We start from the raw sequence: 20,483 nt of genomic DNA on the forward strand, positions 1-20,483 counted from the left end.
GAAGAAAGTTTCGTTAATTCCCCATTTACTTGTGCATGTACTACCCTATCTAATTCAATGACGTACACATGCAAAGACTCACAATTTGCATGCGTCTTTAATTTAAGATTTACTGATCGACAAGAGGGCGCTGTTTTCAACACAGAACTTGTTAATTTTGTGGAGCGTTGCATTCATTCTTCATTGTCTTTTAAAGGGACACTTGGATGATCTTAACATGAGCACTTATATAATAGGTTTACATGTAAAAAGTACGAAAGTCCTAAAATGCCCCCAAAAACAGACTCTGCAGTGATTTTCGGGATTTCTTTTTTTTTAGATGAGATTTGACAAATTGGCACGCCCCTTTTGGAGCGTGGCTTGTTATTTTATTCCAGTGTCAGCAGCCTATGTCACAATACTGCTCGCTTTGTCAGTTCTGTTTTCTAAAACGGCGACCGACGCCACCAAAATGTAATATGGACATTACCACCTTTGTCCACTTCAACTTGTGAACGTATAAAAGCGTTCTGTACAATAGTTTGGTTTTATTGACATCAAACGTGAGCTCATGTGATCACCTCCACAAAATAAATTCTCAAATTGATTCAAATTTAAATGTGCACACTAACCCCTACTGGTTATATTTCGGGCATTAGGTGAGTTAAAGTCATGTCAACTCCCGGCTGACTGCGAGCAGCAGGCAGGCATGGATCTTTATAAATAAAACGAATCAAAAAAGCAAACTTTCACAAAATGGAAACCAAGTAAATAGTTGGGAGCAGCTAACTAGATGGTAGCTTGATAGAGAGCTCACTATAAACTATATATTCTAACATTTATTCAAACCCTTTTAATCAGAATGAACCGCCACAAATTGGATCAGGCACCTCAAGCGGGGTACTCTCAAACCAATTCTTTAAATGTGAAAGACCCCTCATATGACAAGAAAAAATTAGTAGCAGTTTTCAGAGTCATTATTAAAACTGCTAGTTACCCAAACCTATATTAACCCATTTTACCCAACAGGTTGGGTCATGATTTTCATCCAACAAGGGGTAAAAACTACACATATTCTGATGAATCAAAGCTGAAAAAAATGTGTTGCCGGGTAATCAATAAAGCTGCTTTAAAAAAAATAGTAATTTTAAATTAATTAGTAATTAAAAAAAACGACATACAAAGCCGCACCAGGCTATAAGCCACATTTCTCTATGTTGAAAAAAAAATGTTGTTTACTGCATGTACAGAACAATTTTGTACTGTGAATGTACGTAAAGGTATATAAACAGATTGTTAAAACAGTGCCTTTTAACACGGCAGCAACATTCCTAATTAAAACAGACCCAAGAGAAAAAAAGAAATCGAGATTTATTTTGCACATTTTCTGAACAATAGAGCGCCCGTACGGGTGAAAGAAAAATCCACAGAAAAGCCACACCATTGTATAAGCCGCATGGTTCAAAATCTAGGAAAAACGTAGCAGCTTATTGTCCAGAAAATACGGTACCAATATTTTCTGAGAAGAAGAAACTTTTCCCCGTCATAGGAACCCATCACCCATCATCACTTTCTACACTTTGTGCAACATGTGCCTAGACGTGCATACATGTGTGTGTAAAAGAGATTAATGATGATGATGTGTGTGGCGTAGGGCGCCCCCGTCACTACCATCTGCTCCTCGGTTTGGAAAAACAGGCCGGCCAGTGGTTTTTGTGTGTGTGAGACGCTGAGTTAATTTCACACCCGGCAGCATAGATGTGGACGCAAAGTCAAACTCTCTTGCATGAATGTTCCCTATGGTGCACATCTTGTTGTAAACCTTTTGGATTTGCATTCGTGGTTTGACTCAGATGAAAGGTGGGGAAGTGTATTATTTCATAAAGTGCACACTGAACTGACCACTGCATTGAACCATTTGATACATTGAATTAAGGCATTGTACGTTACTCGGTATCGGTACTCGCACTACCGTATGTCAAAGTGTTCTGTAAAATATTCCCGGTGCAGTTCTAAATCATGACAATTAGACATGGGAACTGTTTGATCCAGGCTCACATTTCCCACGGGCAAATACATGACTTTGAAATGAGAACATTTTCGAAGTCAACAATTGATCGTCTACCATTTTGGAGGCTCGACTGAACGTCATTGAACTTTTAAGTCCATGGTTTGAAAAAAAAAAAAAGATTCATACACACACTACTTCCAATAGTGCACGTGCACACACACACACACACACACACACACACCCCGACTGACTCCACTTGACACTTAACAGCACATGTTTGTGTGTTTAGACACTAATGATTATACATTTGTCACACAGCCAATGATTGACTATTAGTGTGTACGTGTGTGTGTGTGTGTGTGCGTAGAATACGGTCCACATGGGCATCTGGTGCACGCCACAGCTCACCCACACATACACTCCATTATCCCCTAGCATGGCGAGTGTGTGTGCGTGTGTGTGTGTGCGCGCAACACTAAGGTGATGTTTTTAATCACTTCACGTGGGGGGCGTCTCTCTCGACATGCACACCATATACACACACACACACACACACCCAAGAAGGGGTGGGGTGGATGTGTGTGGCTGTGATGCCTTCTTCTGGTGCTCACAAAAAAAGGGTGTGAGATTTTTACGGGGATACAGGTTCCTTTCAATAAGTGCATGTAGAGATAGATACACTAAGAGAAATTGTACAAGTGTGTAAGGATGTCCAATTCCACCACCAACTTTTACGCGCTGTCTCAATCCTTCAGCTTCTCTGACATCATCGTCATAGTAACCTACTTCCTTCTCAACCTCGCTGTAGGCATCTGGGTAAGTAAGTCGCAGAGATGCATTTAGGTGAATGTTGAGTTTTATTCACTGTTACTTGTGTGTGTGTCAGTCATCATGCAGGGTGAGCAGGAACACGCTGAGTGGTTACTTCCTGGCAGGGCGAGACATGGCCTGGTGGCCGGTGAGTTCTCCATTGCATCTTGTGCACAAATGTTGCTGTATTGTTAAGTTTTTAAATTCAGCGCTCTGCTTTAAAGATATTATGGTGAACATACTTTTTTGCTTTTGTTATTGTATTGGTGTGATGTGATGCGAGTGTAGCACTGTAAAGGAAGAGAATACCATATTTGGTCATTTCAGTCAAAATGGATGGTTCTTGGCTAACTGTATGACAGTTACATGTGAGTCCTCACAGTAAAAAAAGTAATGATCACAAAAGTTAAGAGCAAGTATAATGGAGAGAAAGGTACGGTTGCAGAGTACGGTACATATAGCAGTTTTAGAAACAATGCAAAAGAAATTCTAAAACAGTATTTCAATGATTACACTAAGATAAGGATAAAGAAAAGTATTTAATTTAACTTAATTAATATTCCGGGGTAACAATTATTATATTATATGGTCTTTATACATTTTAGGAGTTTAAAAATGGGGATTTTTCAAAAAATATTTTTTAAATGAAGTAAAAATCTTTTAGGTAATGATATAATATATTGTACGGTGTCACTGTAATTTTGTATTGCTGTAGCGTTTCTCCATGATAATTATAATTTTTTCATTGATTTATTTTACTAAGAATAAGTTCTGTCATGAACTACAGGTCTTTTCTGGGTTATTTACAACATTATACTTGTAGAGCAGCATTTAGCAATATAATGACAATACTTTTTTAATGACCAAAAAGGTCTTGAAAAAAAGGATCATTTTCTGAATTCTCTTATTTTGTTTAAAATTTTCCCCAAAAATACTAACGATTAAAAAAAACAAAACGTAACCGAGTTGAAGATTCATTATACCGGTAGAGCATTAATTTGAACTATTATTATAATTATTATCATGCTTATGCTTGTTTTTTTATAAAAACGACAATGTTCTGAGTTTAGAATTATACTCCACAAGAGCTATATTAATATTTTAAAGAATATAACGATAATGGTCACTGAAGCGGAAAGACCCTGGTCTCTTTTCATTAGAATGACAGGTGGCCCAATACATATTATATGAGTGTATATCTAATGATAATTATTTTTTTTATAAAGGTGTCTTGTAATGAACGACAATTGCTTACTGTTAAAATGTCGAATTTCCTAGATTGGAGCTTCCCTGTTTGCCAGTTCAGAGGGCTCGGGTCTCTTTATTGGTCTGGCTGGGACGGGAGCTGCTGGGGGCATCGCTGTCGCAGGCTTTGAATGGAATGTGAGTGGATACGCTCATCCATGCATTCAGCAAAGCAGAGATCCTGCAGTTGATATTCACAAAATACAACCCAGAAATTCAGATCTGCAAAACATATTTGTGTGACTGTAACAATGATTTGTGCTCTAAAACAACAAGATGATGCAGATGATGATAAATTATCTACTTACAGTCATACGTATCTAATTCAAACAAGTAGACACATTTCAATAGTAATATGAATTTAATTACATATAAATTATGTTTATTATTATTGTTTTATTATTATTATTTGTCATTGTCATTTGTCTCTGTCCGGACTGTATTGGATAAAAATATTTACACAGGCTACAATTTTCTGAACGTTACATGTTTCATTTTAGATGTTATACATTTTATAGGTATGTACCAAAATGCTCCGATACTACCCTACAATACCACTTTACTACCTGACATATAGTCTGTCCTCCTTAAGTCTGTGGTGTTCAGTTTAGCATGCTCAACAATGTATCAGTCGGATGTTTATTCAGGCCCTCAGTCCAGGTTTACTGTAAAACGAAGAAAAAATATTTGACATAAACATTGAATATTTAAACAAGCCAATTAATTTCATCTTTAAGATGTCAAAAAAAATACTTTCACTGGACAGCAAGAGAAAGTAGAGATTATGTTACATGGAATAAAATTAATAATTAAAAATCAAAAATTATTTTTTGCCACGTCCCTTGGCATTATACATCTTCAAATTCAAACATGTCGCATAATATGTGGCATTCAGTAAATCTATCAATAACAAATATACAAATACAAATGGCACAGCAACATATACAGAAATTTGATGAGACAATCCTCACATGGATTTATTGCATTGTTTTTACTCTAGTGAAAATGTGTTTGTACCGTAGGTTGAAAAGTGCTATACAAGTGACAACCCACATTACTGCAGATTAATTGTAGTCTTGACTGTGTTCTTTGCCTATTGATTTGCACTGTGACAGTGCCCCCTAGAGGCCAAGACGCGCACAACATCCCTGATATACAATGACGTGTTTACGACACTGCTCTCTGCTTAACTTGAAATACACCTCAAAGTGGTATAGGTGTAACTGTAGCGCTCAAATGAGAAGAAACTCTTCAAGTCCCCGCCAGGCTATTAGTAAAGGATGCACTATTTCCTATTTTCTTGCTGCTTGTTTCCTCCTCTTTCGTAAAATTAGCAAAGGCATGACTTTGCTTTGCAACAATGATGCGGTCTACCTCTCGTCTAACCTGCGAGGGGGAAAGTATCTGTTTTTACTTCCCGGAAGAACGCTACATCATCATTTCCAAATATGGTCACGCTGGCAACCGGGACGCCGTCGTATTTCTGAGCTGACGCGCGATCCATTCACACTGAGCGAGTGCATGCCACAATCTTGGGAGGGATATCCACGTCCTGCTCCTCTGGATTTGACCACTCGAGATTGTCCTCTTGATGTTGGCACTCATCTGATGGAACCTTTCTGCTCTGCTTCACCCTTTCTTTTAGGCCACTTATGTGTTGCTGGCTCTGGCCTGGGTGTTCGTTCCTGTCTACATCTCCTCAGGGGTTCGCCTGCACGCACACGCACGCACGCACACACACACACACACACACACATCTGCACTGCAGGCATTGCTTGTCACGGCTGGTTCAGCAGGTATTTTGAGGTGCCAAAATAGGCATTGCCCTTACTTGAATTCTCCGCCTTGAAAATTCCCCAGCAGGGTGTCACACAACTGCACCACACAACTCATCTGTCTTCAGGCATTATAAATGATATGTAGTTATTCTCTCTAGTGTCATAATTAATTTCAGAACAGAGGGATGTGCGAACGACACATTTCTCTTGATCAGCATGTCACACAGAGTTGACAAAAACAAATGTGTTTGTTCAGATCGTGACAATGCCTGAGTACCTGGGCCGGCGTTTTGGAGGCGAGAGGATTCGAACTTACCTAGCTGTCCTCTCACTTCTTCTGTCGGTCTTCACCAAGATATCAGTATGACGCACAAAAAAAGACACCCGATGACCCAGTTGGCAATTCACAAAAGTTGACACTTGCTCATTCCCTGCATCAGACTGACCTCTACTCCGGAGCCCTGTTTGTCCAAGTGTGTTTGGGATGGAACCTCTACTTGTCCACCGTTCTCATGCTGGTGGTCACGGCGCTCTACACTATCGCCGGTACGCAAACAGGACAACATTCGATTCATAGATACACAAAGACACAACATTGACTGATGACGGTCATTGCTCTAACTGGGGCCAAGTTTTCCAGGCGAGACTGGCTTGTAAACACACTAAAGTAAAGATGGATGCTTTCTACAGATGGTTGTAAATTATACTGGGGCGTAATGAATGTGTGCTGTGACAGTACATTTTGTGAAGTTCATTTTACTTTAAAGAGACTATTTGGCCCCATTAAACTGAGTAAAATTTGAGAGTAAAATATTCAGCGTAAAATTCAGATTTAATTTTACATTGTACAATAGATAAAGTCTTTTTAGAGTAAAATATATTTAACAAAATATTTTTTAACACAATTAATGAAAGGGAAACCGAACACTTTTTGGTAAAGTTTGTCCCTAAACCATCAAATCTGATAAAGGTTATTTAAATGTTGAGTCACAGTAAACGAGGCTTGCATTAAATGATACAGCAGAATCTTTACAAACGCATCAAAGTATGTATTTTTTTTCCCCAGAGTAAACTAACCTTATACGGCGAGGTTGGTTTAAAAAAAAAAGTGGATTTTGAACCTTTTTTTTTTTAAACTTTTACATGAATTCGTCTATGAATTAAATATACTTCTTATTTGGTGATTTTGCATTAATTCCAATATATTATTCAAGTAAATATCTGTTACATTCTTCACCAAAAAATACAAGTTGAAAAATGTCACAATTAATCAGTGATTTTTTTTTGTGGTTAATTAGTTAAAAATTGACTTGACAGCATTACTATCTAGATTTATGTAACAAACATGAAATATAAATCTTCACTTTTCATGGGCTTCCAGTCAGTTAGCTGTCAGTAGCACCTTGGCTTTAATATTAACGCACACGTGCCACAACAGCTAGCTTATCTCATTCCATTTCAAACAGGGGACAGCAGTACTGTCTCGGACTACCTGAAACGTCTCCTTGCAATAAGAAATACATCAGCTAACTATTGAGCCACAAAGTACCAACATTGGGTTATATTCAAGATAACACCTAGCTCCTCAGTTTGTTGCCTTGACCAATATGGCGGCGATGTAGACTCAACCTGACTTCCTCACAGGTGGCCTTGCTGCGGTCATCTACACCGACACGCTACAAACGCTGGTGATGATTGTAGGTGCAATCATTCTCACCATCACGGGTATGTGCATTTGCTTCCTCCCACTAATGCCGTAAACTTGCATTCTCAAACCGTGATTGTCGTTCACAGCTTTCAACAAGATCGGCGGCTACAGTAACCTGGAGAAAGTGTACAGCATGGCGGTGCCGAGCAAGATCATACCCAACAGTACCTGCCACCTGCCTCGACAGGATGCCATGCATCTGTTCCGAGACGCTGTCACTGGAGACCTGCCCTGGCCTGGCATGACGCTTGGACTCACCATCCTGGCCACCTGGTACTGGTGCACAGATCAGGTACATCTGCACACATTCGGGGCTCATTGGTTTCTGTCTCTTGGACAGGTTGCGTGTCTTCCATTCTGTTGTGCCTTGTAGTAAAAATAAAGGTCCACTGATACAAAATTTTGATTCTGATAAAAGGCTCAAGGATGTTTTTTTTTTCACCTTTGGAACGTCCGATTGTATTTGGGTCAAGTGGAGACCCAACAGATCCAGCGAATGGAGCGGTATTTATAAAAGCTTGTTTGTGTCAGTTGGCAACCACTTTGCATAATAGACCCAAGCACAGGAATCAGATGGACATTTTGTAGATGTTTTGGCCTTAGTGGAGTTCTGTGCACAAATGAACGCGAATCTGGTTCAAGTATTGTTTGGTGAGCAGGATTACGCAAAAGCTTTACAAAACTTTGTGTTGGGTGGCCAACAGCACTTTAAAGTACAAATATGGCTAAGATGTGGATTTTGCCTCTTTTTGTAACATTCCAGCCCACTTACATTGGGGCCAAGTGAGGGCCGTGACACACCAGATCCGACAGTTGGAACTTTTGTGAAAAATTGTCTCTGGCCGTTTGCAAAACCTTTGTGGTATGCAATCTTAATCGCTCAAATCAACAAATGAGATTGATATATTGGGGTCTGTTTGGCTTTGGCAATCAAATATCCTTTTGCAAAAACTGCCAAACTCAAGAAAACTTTGTGGAGGGACGGGGACAAGCTAGAAGCCATTACATTTTGTTAGGTTCTTGTCCCTTTGACCCATCAGATCCAGCAGATTGGCCTGTGTTGAAAATTGCAAATAATCATCCCCTACATTTTTCCAAATGAGCAAAGTAAGATTTTTTTCGCCCTCGGTGGAGGTTTTGCGCTAAACATGAAATTCGTTCATGTTTAAAGGGCAAAGGTCAAACATATCAGCCGGAATCCAATGTTTTATTCGCAGCGTTCACCTTTGGTCCCATCATGTTAATAAACACCCCGCAGATCTGTACAATTCAGCAAGGTAAAATGTCAACAACAAGCCCCCGACCCCCACATTCGTCAGTGACCAATCACAGTCATTTCAGCACAGGGGTCATTCGGCACCCAGTTGGTAGACTTGGCTCATGACACAAATGGCGCATCGTTGAGTTTTGTAAGTAAAACATTTACAGTGCAAAAATCTGAAAGAGTCATTGTCAAGGGGCTCAAGTAAAATGAAGGTCATTTGTAAGAATGCATTGTTAAGTATTAATGCAGTAAAACATATGCGCGCATCTATTACAATCCACCTTGAGGATAATGTAATTTAGTGACATTAAATTCCTCCTCCATGATATGTAATTCCACATTCGTTATGTGACAAGATCCATTGTTAGAGTAAGCACCACCCATTTTAAAAGCATCTCAACATCAGCAAGCATTCTACCTGAACTGGCCATCATTTCTACCTGGAGGCCTTGTTGTTGTTCTGAGACACCTTCTTCTGCGAGGCTCCACCTCGTACCTTGAAATGTCGAAAATTGTTCAGCTTGGACAGAGGTGTGATTCCCCCGGTAGGGTCGGATGCTCGCAATGGTGACGAAGTGTTATCCCCCTTTCTGTAGCTCGGGCTGTGACGGCGTGGCGACCGGCTGGCTCGTGTCTCGGCCCGCATGAGGGCGGCGTCCGGCTGGAGCATTTGTCCGTGCCAGTAGCGATGCCCTCCGATCACGGGGGCGGTGGCTCGATGAGGGCGGTGGAAGCTCCCCGGTTTGGCGATGACAACTTTTGTGCCTCTGAGTCTCCCATCGCGACCGGGAGATCTTGATAATGGGAACAACTGCACAATGCAGAGTTCCCCAAAAAAAAAAAAATAAATAAATAAATAAAAAAGGCAGCGTTAGGAACAGTGCACATTTCTCACCAGGAGTTCCTCCTGGACTATTACCTGGTACCATAATATTTTCACACTTCATATTTTCATTTTTAGTTCTTTTCAAGTCTTGCTATTTCTTAAGGCCTTAACACAAAAATCCGACGTCAGCCGTCTGATATACGTTTCATATCGTCAGTTCGGAGCCGTTGTTGGGGGGTGTTCGTCTGATTCAACATGTAGAATCGGGTTGGGCTGTCGGGACAAATGATCACTGTGATTGGCTGTCAGCTAGCAAATCAGTGCACTGGACAAGAACCGGAAGAAAATTGAAGCCGTTACTCAAGAACTAAATGCTCATGTTCACATCTCGTCGATGGAGATAACGGCTGGCTGGACAAAAGACCGCCAAGACAAAGAAATCATTCTCCTTCACGAAAGAGAACGCCATTATTCGACAAAAACTATGCCTTGACGATCGCCGCCGATGGCACGGAGGGGTACTACTGCTCATGCATGCGCATAAGGTCCGGAGTTGTTGGCGTCTGGGTTTACGGTGCGCTCTTCAGTCATTTTCCGGTCAGACATGCCGACTTCTAGGGCGACGTGACAATTGGCCACGACGGCCGACGTCGGGTTAGTATGTCGAGGCCATTAGGTCCATATCTGGTCTGGTTAAATCTAGTGCCACTTTTACACACTAATCAATCCTCAAAACTTTTTTTCACCAATTATGAATGCTACAGGTATTGTTATGAGCAGCATTACACATAAATGAAACCTGTGGAGGTTTTGTTTTTGATTTAAAAAAAAATTATTTGGCCATTAGCGTCACAATTGTCTTTTTTTTTTTTTTTTTAATTTTGTTGACATTGTACGAATAGTTAAAATGTCTGCTTCACAGGTCGGAGGTTGGTTTGAATATCTTCCTACATGGCACAGTTTATTTTGCTTTGAGACTGAATAATGGGCATAGAAAATGAATGAGTTTATTTATTATGTTCATATTTCTTGTAATTTGCAGGTTATTGTCCAACGATCCCTCTCCGCAAAAAACATGAGCCATGTGAAGGGAGCGTCCATCTTGGCTGCCTATCTCAAGATGCTGCCCTTCATCTTCATCATTCTGCCAGGCATGATCAGCCGCGCTCTCTACCCAGGTTAGCACAGATGGATATGTCAAACCCGGAGGTAGTGTTTGGGTTTTACAAGTGCTCTTTTAGGTATTCAAAAGATACTTCCATTCAGAAAGACAAGTACTGTGGTAGGCATGTGATTAAACAAATTGGGTTACTGTTAACGAGAACGCAACATATCAAAGGAAGCCCTTTACGCTCACCCTGAAGTGAATCCCTGTTGTCGGTCTTTACCAACTGCTTCATTACAATTTTCCATTCCTTTCAAAGAATGAAAGCATCCTGTTTAGTCAACGTTACGACTTAAAAAACAAATGAGAGTACAATGACTTAAGTACCATTTTGGTCCAAACATTTTTTTTACTCCTACAGTAATGTCACACGATCTACTGCACATGGCTCACGTAGCTTTTGGGGGCGAGGGGGTATACAGTGGGTCCTCGCATACTTGCGGTTCGGCATCAGAACATTTGCATATGCTTTTCAATTTTTTTAAATATTTTTTGTAGGGTTTTTCTTTTATTTTTTTTTACAGCCAATTTCCTACAGTTCTCCAAGGAAAATGCACATTTTGAGTAACACTAATAAAGTAATTGTTGGGGGTTAAAAAAAATTATTTTTTTACTATTAGTGGACAGGGTCCACAGCACAGACGCTCACTTGCATTAAACGAGGCGGCACCCTAAAAATGGGCAAACTTCAAGAGCAGGGTGCTTAAAATGGACAGACGCAAATTCTTGATCCTTGAACTTTTGTGACGAAAGCGGGTCACAGATGCAATGGCAAACTATTTCAAATTGTGAAAAAAGATTTCATGAAGGGACATTGTCTCACCTGTCCGAAGCGCCTGTGCGGTGAGCCGTGGCCCTTCCTCCGCAGCTGCTGCGACTGGCGGATGAGGTCGGCGCTGTCCTCCGTCTGGCTGGTGGGCTCCCGCAGGTCCAGCATGCTCTGAGAGATGCGGGCCATCATGTTGACGCCGTCCATAAGCCGGTGGCCACGGCCGGACCCTGTGCTGACCCTGTCGGCCAAGGGGTCGTCGGGCTGCTGCTGCTGGGAGCAGTCGTAGTACTCCTCCTCGGACGCCGTGGAAGCGCTGGACGGATGGTCGGCTGCCGCTCGGTCGCACATGACCTTGGTGCTGTCCTGGCTGCCGTTGCCGTTGCTGCCGGAGTCGCCGCCCTCCTCCTTGGAGGTGACGTTGTTGTTGTTGTTGGAGCTCTCAATGTCGTCGATTTTAACCAGGGTCACCTGCGCTTTGAGGGGCTGGTCCGAGGGGGTTGGGTCTATGACCAGGTGCAGCGTTCGCCGTTTAGGGACAGGAAGAGCTGCTGGTGGCGTCTCTGGAGTTTCTCCGGAGCTGTCCGCCAGCTGAGGCTCTGCTGAGGGAGTGCATGCTTGTTGTGTCTCTTGTGTGAGAAGTGCGTCGAGCTGCAGCTGCGGGGGCCCTCTGGAATCTGTTGCATCAGCGCTGTCTTTATTTGGAGTCGCGACTTCCTGCTGCTCCTTGTTGGACGCACTCTTAGGAGCCGAGGTATTAGCAGTTGCAGGTTGCGCTTCACCTTTCGCGTCCTGACCGCACTGCTCAGTAGGACTCGGCTGCGTCAGCGACGAGCTGAAGCGAATGGCCTGACTGACCGCAAAGCGCTCGGACCGCTGCAAGTGAACCTGATTGGCTCGTTTCTCGTCCCTGATGTTGATGAAACCTATTACGTCGCTCGGCGGGTCCGGTTCCGGCCAGGTAGGGAGGTATGGAATCAGGTAGGCTTTCTCCATATTGACCAACGCCGGATGTAGCTGTGGCTCCTCGGAAACATCCTTAAGACGCCCCTTCCGAATTTTTAACGCAGCAGGAACTTGGGAGTTCTTGTTGCTAGAATTCTGGTCTGATGAAGTGGGACTTGTGTGCGTTCCCGCAGTGACTAGTGCATACTTGGGGTTGATGAGCTTCTTAGCAACACTGGCTGGCACGACAACAGGAGCGGCCTGGGGGAGCGGGTCGGGAACGGGTTCGTCGACGATGGGAACCTTGCTGAGGGACACACTCCGTGACAAGAGGAACAGTTCCCGAAATTGGAAATCGAATGTCTCCATTGCCTGTCCTGTGATCACCGTGATGAGGTTTCGGTCTAAGCGGGATGAGGACCACGTGAAGCTGGAAGGAATGACAAAAAGACAAAAAAAAAAAAGAAACAGACATTATTAAACGCCATTGTTGTTAGAGTAAACAATTAACAAAGTAACAAAAACTTAAGTTGAAAAAAAATTTTCATTAATGGAATAAAATTATTATTTTTTTTATTTATTTATTTTTTTTTAGATAACTGCACAGCCGTACGGAAGAAGGAAGTCGAACAGTCATTTGGGAATCTGAGTTTTCCTGTTTTTCAAAATTTTTTTTTGCAATTGACCAACACTCAATATATAGAAAAAAACAAAAACTAATGACAAAACTAATCAAAACTAACCAATTCGCTCTAAAAACAAACAAGTCAAAATTAAATGAAAACCATAAGGAAAAATTCATAATTATTACAACCCTGTTAAACACTAGTATACCTTTAATCACTTTGACTTTTAATACTTTGTTAATAAATCTACAATTTACTCGACCACCATTGTACCAACATAAGAATTTTTTTACATTACTAAGGATACGCATTGCGCACTATGCCATAAGAATGTGTCATCACGTGGCAGAAGAAGGCCCTGCGTCATACAAATTAACTCATTCACTGCCATCCCTGGTAGAATGAACATACTTTTTGACGTCTATATCCGTCAATGGGAGTGAATGAGAGTGTACCTTGAAATTGTGATTGTAGAAACATTGTCACAAACATTGAAGACCGATTGTTGTTTATTGCCACAGTAATAGTGTTGCCTACTAGTGTGCTATTGTAGATTTAAAAAAAATCATCCAAAAGACTTAACGTAAGACCCTGTGCTGGAGTGCACTCAGGTTTGTTTTAACTCATGCAAAAGGCGTGTTGTGGCGTATTTTTTGCCACACCAAATTGACTTAAAGGACCTCGCTTGGTGCTTTGGGAAGAGAAAATGATTTTCCCCAAACTGTATCTCCACTGTTGGATTCATACAAAGATGAATAATTATCTTTCAAGGACGAGCAAAGATTCAAAAGATTGATTGATCGATAAAGGAATGCATCCAAATACTGCAACGTCAAGCTCACCTGTATGAACCGGAGATGGCTCTGTCTCCGTCTACGAGGAGGAACCGCTGGCTCAGGGACCCACGAACTTTCTGTGCAGAGCGTGTGAAGAACTCCACGCCTCCGCAGCAACGCACGCGAAGATTCTGAACACACACATAAAAAAATAGTCCACGTGAGAAATGACCTACTGAGGAGACAAAAGATTTTAGGGTGAACAAAAACCGAAGACACAAAACAGGGGTTTTTATGTGTCGCCTAAGCTAGGCGGACTCTCCATTGACACCTGTGTTGTGTTTACAGATGCTACAGGTTATGTGTGACACACCCTGCTGTGTTTGTCTTCTGCACTGTGATAAAAGGGAGTGGTGCGAGCCGCTACGTTACCTCATGGGTAAATATTCCGGGTGAAATCTCACAGGGGGCATAACGGCATAAAATGTGATAAATGTGAGAGCAATAACAACAGATAAGACGGAGCAGTTGAAAGAGGAAGAAATTAATGTCGCCAGTGTGGGTTTAGTCGGTAATGTCTCCAGTCTGCTAAACAGTATTTGCAAACTATCCATTTAAGAGTTTTCTGTTACTGCTCCAACCAGTTTCACTTGGAGAGGCGATGAATCACGAAGAAATGTAGCCTATAGCGACTGACGAGCAGCTGCTTGTCGACCTTACCACGGCCTTCAAGTGAAGACATGTATCGGTTTGGTCGACAGTGTGTGGTGCTTTACAACATTTCAAATGGAACTGTACAAGTTGGGCGATACCGCCTCCAGACAAAATGTCATACGTTTCAGGCAAAAATTTGATGCCTAATTTGAATCCACACCCTTTTGGTTAGATGAAATTAACTTGCCCGTAACAGTTTCTAAATATAGCTATGACGTTGCTAATTTGGCAATGGTGGCTGCGCTTTTGTTACACTGCGATATTAAAATTGCTATAATATCGTCACTGTCATGTCACGTAATAAAAATCAACCCATCTCTGTCCCAAAAAAAACCCAGCTTCAGCCAAACACACTACTCTGAACTACATAGATCATCATACTTTGTGCTGATGAGGCAATAGGAACACATGACAATAAAATGACTGGCCAAGTCTATTTTCTTGTCACATTTTTTTTTTATATTGCCAAAATCCACACAATATTGTGAGGTTCATATTGTAATATTGTATTGTACCGTTTAGATATCATTGCATCTCTAATCTGTCCAAAACCATGTTGACAGTGCAAGTAGAGCATCGCAAGCGGTACATGATAAATAAAACATAGAAAAAAATGTCCAAACATGTAAACTTGAACCTATGAATAAATCACCCAATCCTCCCGGAAAATATACTTATCAAGAGGAGCCATCTGTTCCAGAAGCTAATATCTCAGTTTATCAAAACATCATTTGTGTATTTAAACGTGTCAACAGGTCAAATGTGTGTCGACAGGCGTACCTTTAGGTGACCGCGATGCATATCAGCTCGGCCACACATGGAAAGAAAAGAGGGCACTGCCGCCATGTCGATGATTATGTAGACGGGAACTTTGCGTCTGTAGGAGGCATCAAGCAGGTCTCGAAATATGTCCACGTCGGTGAAGGCGTCCATCACGACGGCTATTACCTGCACACGGACACACACGTTGGATGGAACATGAATTACATTTGTGTTTATTATCCGATACAATAACTCCATGCTGGGTAGTCTGCAACCATCTTTGGACAACAAAAAAAAAAATCTATTTTGCCACGAAGTATTGCTGAAGTTGACTGAATACATTTTAAAATCTATCTCTTGTTTATTGTTCTAAATCTGCAAGACCTCCTTTTAAGTCCTCTTTCTTTTGAAAATGCTCTAATAAGTTATCAAACAATTTTAAAAGGGAAAAAAAATCTATTTTGTTAGAAGTAGAGAATAAAGAAACAAATTATCCATGATTATAAACTGTCAAGGCAACTATCGTATACAAAAAAGAAATCTTGGAATTAAAGTAGCGCCAACCAACTTTAAAAAAATTTAAGGAGTGAAAATATGGATAAATATACAAAATAAATGTTTTCCTATTCAGGTCTCGACATGGCATGTGATTAATATATTTATTTTTATTTATTAATATTTTTATTCATTATTCTCCAACTTCTCATAGGTTTTCCGGCATGACACGTACTTTAAAATTAAATAATTAACCGATAAGAAAAATATATTTGTCAAATCAATTATATATTGTAATATAAATTATTTCAGAAATTGCAGGTTAGGGTTGACATATGCTGCCAGCGGGTTCAAAATAATACATGAAATATACAGGAAAAAAGTTGGTTATAAGTGCATTTATGGATAAATATACACCGCTTTTTGGAAGTTGTCTTTCTACGTTGCACTTTGGCTCGGAAGTCACCGTTCCAGTGGTTAAAAACTCCCCGGAATTACAAGAATAAGCTTGGTGTGTTATTCCGAGCCCAAGGCTGACCTAGTAAGGTGGCATTTCCTTTCAAGGCCTCAATCATGTGATTTAATGATGTCATTTTTGGGGTGGGGGGGGTTGTTGTTATTTTTAATAAGCACAGGCATGTTCTTGTCAGTCTTGTTTTGTTAATGCTCTGGCATGTGAGTGCATGTACGAAAGCAACACGTGTGCGACAACATTTCCAAATGATCAATCCTTGACAGCTCGGCATATGACAAAGGCACGATGACCCAGTTATTTAGGCCAGGACTCAGCTGCGGCGCTCAACACTGAGAATGTACAAAACTGCTGAGGATGTCAAAACTCATGTGTAAATCATCACTACTCCCATCAGATGTTTGACAACCCAGTAAGAAAATGGACATGAGTCAAACAAAAGAGTCTGGATCTGAAAAACGATTAAAAACATTCAATGTTGGTACAACTGCTTTGGCAAAATTCTGACTGTTGGTGCCAAATTTAAACCTGAGCATGATCAACTCCCTTATGATCAATCTCAGCAAAGGTCAGATTCTCAAATGTATCAAAATAATCCCGTGGTGGGGGTGTGACGAAAGAATTTTTTTTTTTTTTACTTTTCGAGCATCTTGGAAAACAACCCATCTGAGTGTACTCGACATTGAACAAACGTCACATTTGTGACGAGAAACGGGACATTGGCCAATTAGCAGATAGCCTAGTTAGCGTACTTTCTTTTATTTCTTCTTCTATGTCTTGCGGCACCACACCACACACAATAAGAGCAGTAAGAGACACCTGGTGATTTTTTTTTCTTCGTGAGTGGGATTGCTCACATTTTAAAAATACATACGCAACGCTCAATACTGAGATTGGTGAAAACTACTGACGTAGTAGTCAAACCTCAGCTATAAATAATTCCCGAAATAGGTCCTATCAGGGGTTTAACAACCCACTAAGTGGATGGAAACAAGTTAAGCATACAAGTCAGGATGTGAAAAGCAATTAAAAATGAGTTGTGGAATCGTTTGTGACGTCTCACAACAAGTTGGTGCTGGGCTTAAACGTGGATGCCAGATGAGGCGTGCAACTTCCTCCCTACACCAAAACTACAAAGATTACGTTTTATAAATGTAAATTGGCTAATAATTTGGTCATTGTTTCTAACGACCACAGGAGGGGGCAAATATCAGAAACTCCCTTTTAGTATATTGCATTGCAGTTTTACACTAACGGGTGTATGTGTAAAGTAGTGGGGAGGAGGAACAACAAACAAAACGTTGTTACCGTATGGAACTGGATTTTCCAGGTATCTGTACTTTACTTAAGTATACATTTCCAGCAACTTTGTATTTTTACTTCCTTCATTTGAAAATGTATGTCTACTTTCTAGTTCTCACTTTGTCAAAAAAGGCCTGTTACTTTTTTGAGGCAATCCAAAAAAGATTTAAATACATAGAGTTCAGGTCAACCGCAATTGAAATCTTGAGGTCCGGGACGGACGGCAGCGACATGAAGATATGTGAACCAAGTGAGCGAGGAGAGAGGAAAAACATTCCCCATCCATGGCCTTATTTATACGGGAAGTCGACCCCCCAAAATTCTTTACAATAATATGTTCTATGTGGTCCTACTATAGTCTAAACACGGCATTCCGATTAATATTGCGTGTGGGAATATGAATTTAACAGCAAAATACACTCATTATAATCAATTTCAGGGGGTGGCCATTTAGCCACGTGCAGTTCACTGAAAATAACATTAGTTGGTAAGGTAATGACCAATCACGGTTCAGCTTGCAAATATCACATGACCAAACCCAGAAAAAAGGTGGTCCACGTAGAACATGTTATTGTGAAAAAATTTTTATTGTGCTTTCCTTTTAAAGGGCAACTAATCGTTTACCAAATTAAACGACAACTACTTTGGTAATCGTTGTATATCGTTGAATTGTTCGGATCCCCCGAAATTTCATGCTCTCTATATTCTGCTTTTTTTTCCAGCCCGCTTTGAAAGCAGACCAATTAATTATCTTTGTGTTTAATCAAATTAAGACATCAAACATCTGCTTTTACTTTGGAAAACTAAAACAAAATAGTTTGCTTATATGCTAACCGGTTAAGGACCAAACCAGAAACTGAATATTATTTTATGTTTGTGCATTTGTGTCAATTTAAAATCATTCACTGTGTTTTTACAAAGTGTGAAACTGTTTGAGCCAATCCATCGACTTATTAAAAATTAATTGATAGACTAATCAATTAATATAATCGTCAGGTGTAGCTCGAGTTGGGAGTAAAAGTGAAATGCTTCTAGACAACTAAATAATTATATTACAGATGCCTGAAAAGTGTACTCAAATATATTTACTTATCACTTCCCAACTCTGGAAACGTGAGCTCAATTCATGTCTACCTTTTGGGCTGAAGCGATGCTCTTGCGCACGACCTCCTTGATGTGCGATTGGCCGTCAGTGGGGGGCTGCGTGTACACGGTCACGCGTGTCACCCCACGGTATGATATAGCCTCAGGCCAACCGAGGTCCAGCTCCGCCACCGAAGCCTCGGATCGGTCCGGCCAGTATTGGAGCGACACCTCGCCGTCCAAAGCTCCATCTTCCCCGGAGCCCGGGGTCGTGTTCCCCGTGTGCCCCCCGGGGGTGTCTGGTTTCTGGTGGTGCTCGTGCCCGGGTCGGTAAAGCTCGGCCGTGTGGGCGACCCGCTCCAACTCGGATTCGGACAGGAAGTCACGGACTTTGTGCTCGTGGAGGTAGTCCGTGAACGCACCGCGGCCCTGGGTGATGAGCTTCTCGAGGGCCAGCCGCTGGTCCTCGCTGTAGAAGAATTCTGGCTTGCTTTCACACACACGCCAGTTGACGTGGTGATCGTCCAGACATTGGATTTGCGACAACGCCATGGCCTCGTTTAGAAATAGTCTTTAAAAAGCACTCCTTTCCACTCGGCGGTTCGTCGAAACTTGACAAACTACCCTGCTTTCATTCCGGTTCTTTCGTTCACCACACTGGGAAGAGATGAGCATGATCAGTATTCCTCCGAAGTGCAACTTCTCATTTGAGTGTAATCAAAAGTCCAAGAAAAGAGCCTAAACAAACACGAATGTCGACTTTCTCTCAAAGAAACACAAGGTGTTGTAAGAACAAAGCTTTCCCCGCCCACAGTCACGCCTTGCACCTGCCGAAGGGGGGCCGAGACGAGACCAGCAGCACCGGTGAACATGGGGGAGGGAAGCAGGCGAGCAAGCTGTCTGTCGGATGACTGTGTTTGTTGTCAGCGCGTGAATCAAGTTAGAGCGGAACAGGCAGAAAAAAAATCATTAATCCCCCTTCGCATTCAAGTGTTGAAACAAATCGAGTGACTCAGTCTGACGAGACACTTTTTTTGTTTGCTGCGGGGGCCCGGGTGAGGGTGACGGCTCAAAGACAGCAACGGTTGAGAACCATGAAAAAAAAAGAAAAAAAGGAGAGGAATTTTGAGTGTCTACGTGGCACGTACGAACCTCATCTGCAAAGACAACAAAATTCCCAAAGGTTAATCCACTTTGCGCCAACGAACAAAAACGTATTCGACGTCCACGGAGAGAGAACGCGGAGGTGCCGGCGCGTGAGAACTTGGAATCCGGCAACGGAAGCTTGGATACCGGGGGACCGATAGGCGGAGTGTCCGGTTGTCCATGGAGCACAAACTCCACCCTCTTTCTGGGAAGAGGGAGATAAGCTTGCTTCCAGTCATCAAGTTTGGGCCTTGTAAACTATGTAGCTGCTAATTTGGAACTAAAAAGTCTATTAAAATGAATAAAAAAAGTTTTTAAGGAAAAATACATTTGCCACAAGTGGTGGCTTTGAGGCAATGGCCTATTAGGGTAAAGCGGAGTTTATCTGACTGTTGGGTGAATGATGTAACACACTATAATTCTCACAGTATGTTATCAGTGAAAAGCCAACAGAACATAGATTGGCCGGGCACAATAAAATACTTGCAAGGTGGATCAAATGCCAAGTTTAGGGTTACTTGTTTTGAACATTCACTCATTTGCAATGTCTGCCTTTTACTAGATAAGCTATGCATCCGTTTTCCATGCTCATTAGAGTGAGTTGGAG

General features: G+C 41.5%; 2 protein-coding genes and 1 long non-coding RNA gene across 3 annotated transcripts; 1 reads left to right on the forward strand and 2 right to left on the reverse strand.

Annotated features, from left to right (window-relative positions):
• Positions 1–2,828: 2,828 nt before the first annotated feature.
• Positions 2,829–4,712, reverse strand: LOC148332138 (uncharacterized). The gene is made up of 3 exons (XR_015844706.1): positions 4,612–4,712; positions 4,056–4,226; positions 2,829–3,090 (listed from the first exon to the last, which is right to left on the reverse strand). It is a non-coding gene; the product is annotated as an uncharacterized LOC148332138 (long non-coding RNA).
• Positions 4,713–5,576: 864 nt separating this feature from the next.
• Positions 5,577–8,318, forward strand: LOC148332139 (sodium/mannose cotransporter SLC5A10-like). The gene is made up of 6 exons (XM_088302373.1): positions 5,577–5,750; positions 6,080–6,184; positions 6,264–6,369; positions 7,468–7,548; positions 7,618–7,823; positions 8,295–8,318. The coding sequence occupies exons 2-6, from the start codon at positions 6,089–6,091 to the stop codon at positions 8,316–8,318; spliced, it is 513 nt and encodes a 170-aa protein (XP_088158499.1). The 5' UTR covers positions 5,577–5,750; positions 6,080–6,088.
• A 401-nt stretch (positions 8,319–8,719) lies between these two features.
• On the reverse strand, positions 8,720–20,067 carry sack1gb (scaffolding CK1 anchoring protein Gb). The gene is made up of 6 exons (XM_088303625.1): positions 19,883–20,067; positions 18,782–19,387; positions 15,397–15,564; positions 13,969–14,093; positions 11,610–12,930; positions 8,720–9,606 (listed from the first exon to the last, which is right to left on the reverse strand). The coding sequence occupies exons 2-6, from the start codon at positions 19,280–19,282 to the stop codon at positions 9,232–9,234; spliced, it is 2,490 nt and encodes an 829-aa protein (XP_088159751.1). The 5' UTR covers positions 19,283–19,387; positions 19,883–20,067; the 3' UTR covers positions 8,720–9,231.
• Positions 20,068–20,483: the final 416 nt, after the last annotated feature.

Source organism: Idiotropiscis lumnitzeri, chromosome 8 (genome assembly GCF_059441095.1).
Source record: "Idiotropiscis lumnitzeri isolate Australia: NSW breed Sydney's pygmy pipehorse chromosome 8, RoL_Ilum_1.0, whole genome shotgun sequence".
NCBI classification, from domain to species: Eukaryota; Metazoa; Chordata; class Actinopteri; order Syngnathiformes; family Syngnathidae; genus Idiotropiscis; species Idiotropiscis lumnitzeri.

Bases quoted from the DNA above. Each gene is read 5' to 3' on its own strand.
- LOC148332139 (XM_088302373.1), top strand. From the start codon at position 6,089: ATGCCTGAGTACCTGGGCCGGCGTTTTGGAGGCGAGAGGATTCGAACT. The intron at 7,549-7,617 runs GTATGTGCATTT...TGTCGTTCACAG, and splicing joins AATCATTCTCACCATCACGG to CTTTCAACAAGATCGGCGGC. The intron at 7,824-8,294 runs GTACATCTGCAC...GTAACATTCCAG, and splicing joins GGTACTGGTGCACAGATCAG to CCCACTTACATTGGGGCCAA.
- sack1gb (XM_088303625.1), bottom strand. From the start codon at position 19,282: ATGGCGTTGTCGCAAATCCAATGTCTGGACGATCACCACGTCAACTGG. The intron at 15,565-18,781 runs GTAGACATGAAT...GTCCGTGTGCAG, and splicing joins GCATCGCTTCAGCCCAAAAG to GTAATAGCCGTCGTGATGGA. The intron at 14,094-15,396 runs GTACGCCTGTCG...GTGTGTGTTCAG, and splicing joins TGCATCGCGGTCACCTAAAG to AATCTTCGCGTGCGTTGCTG.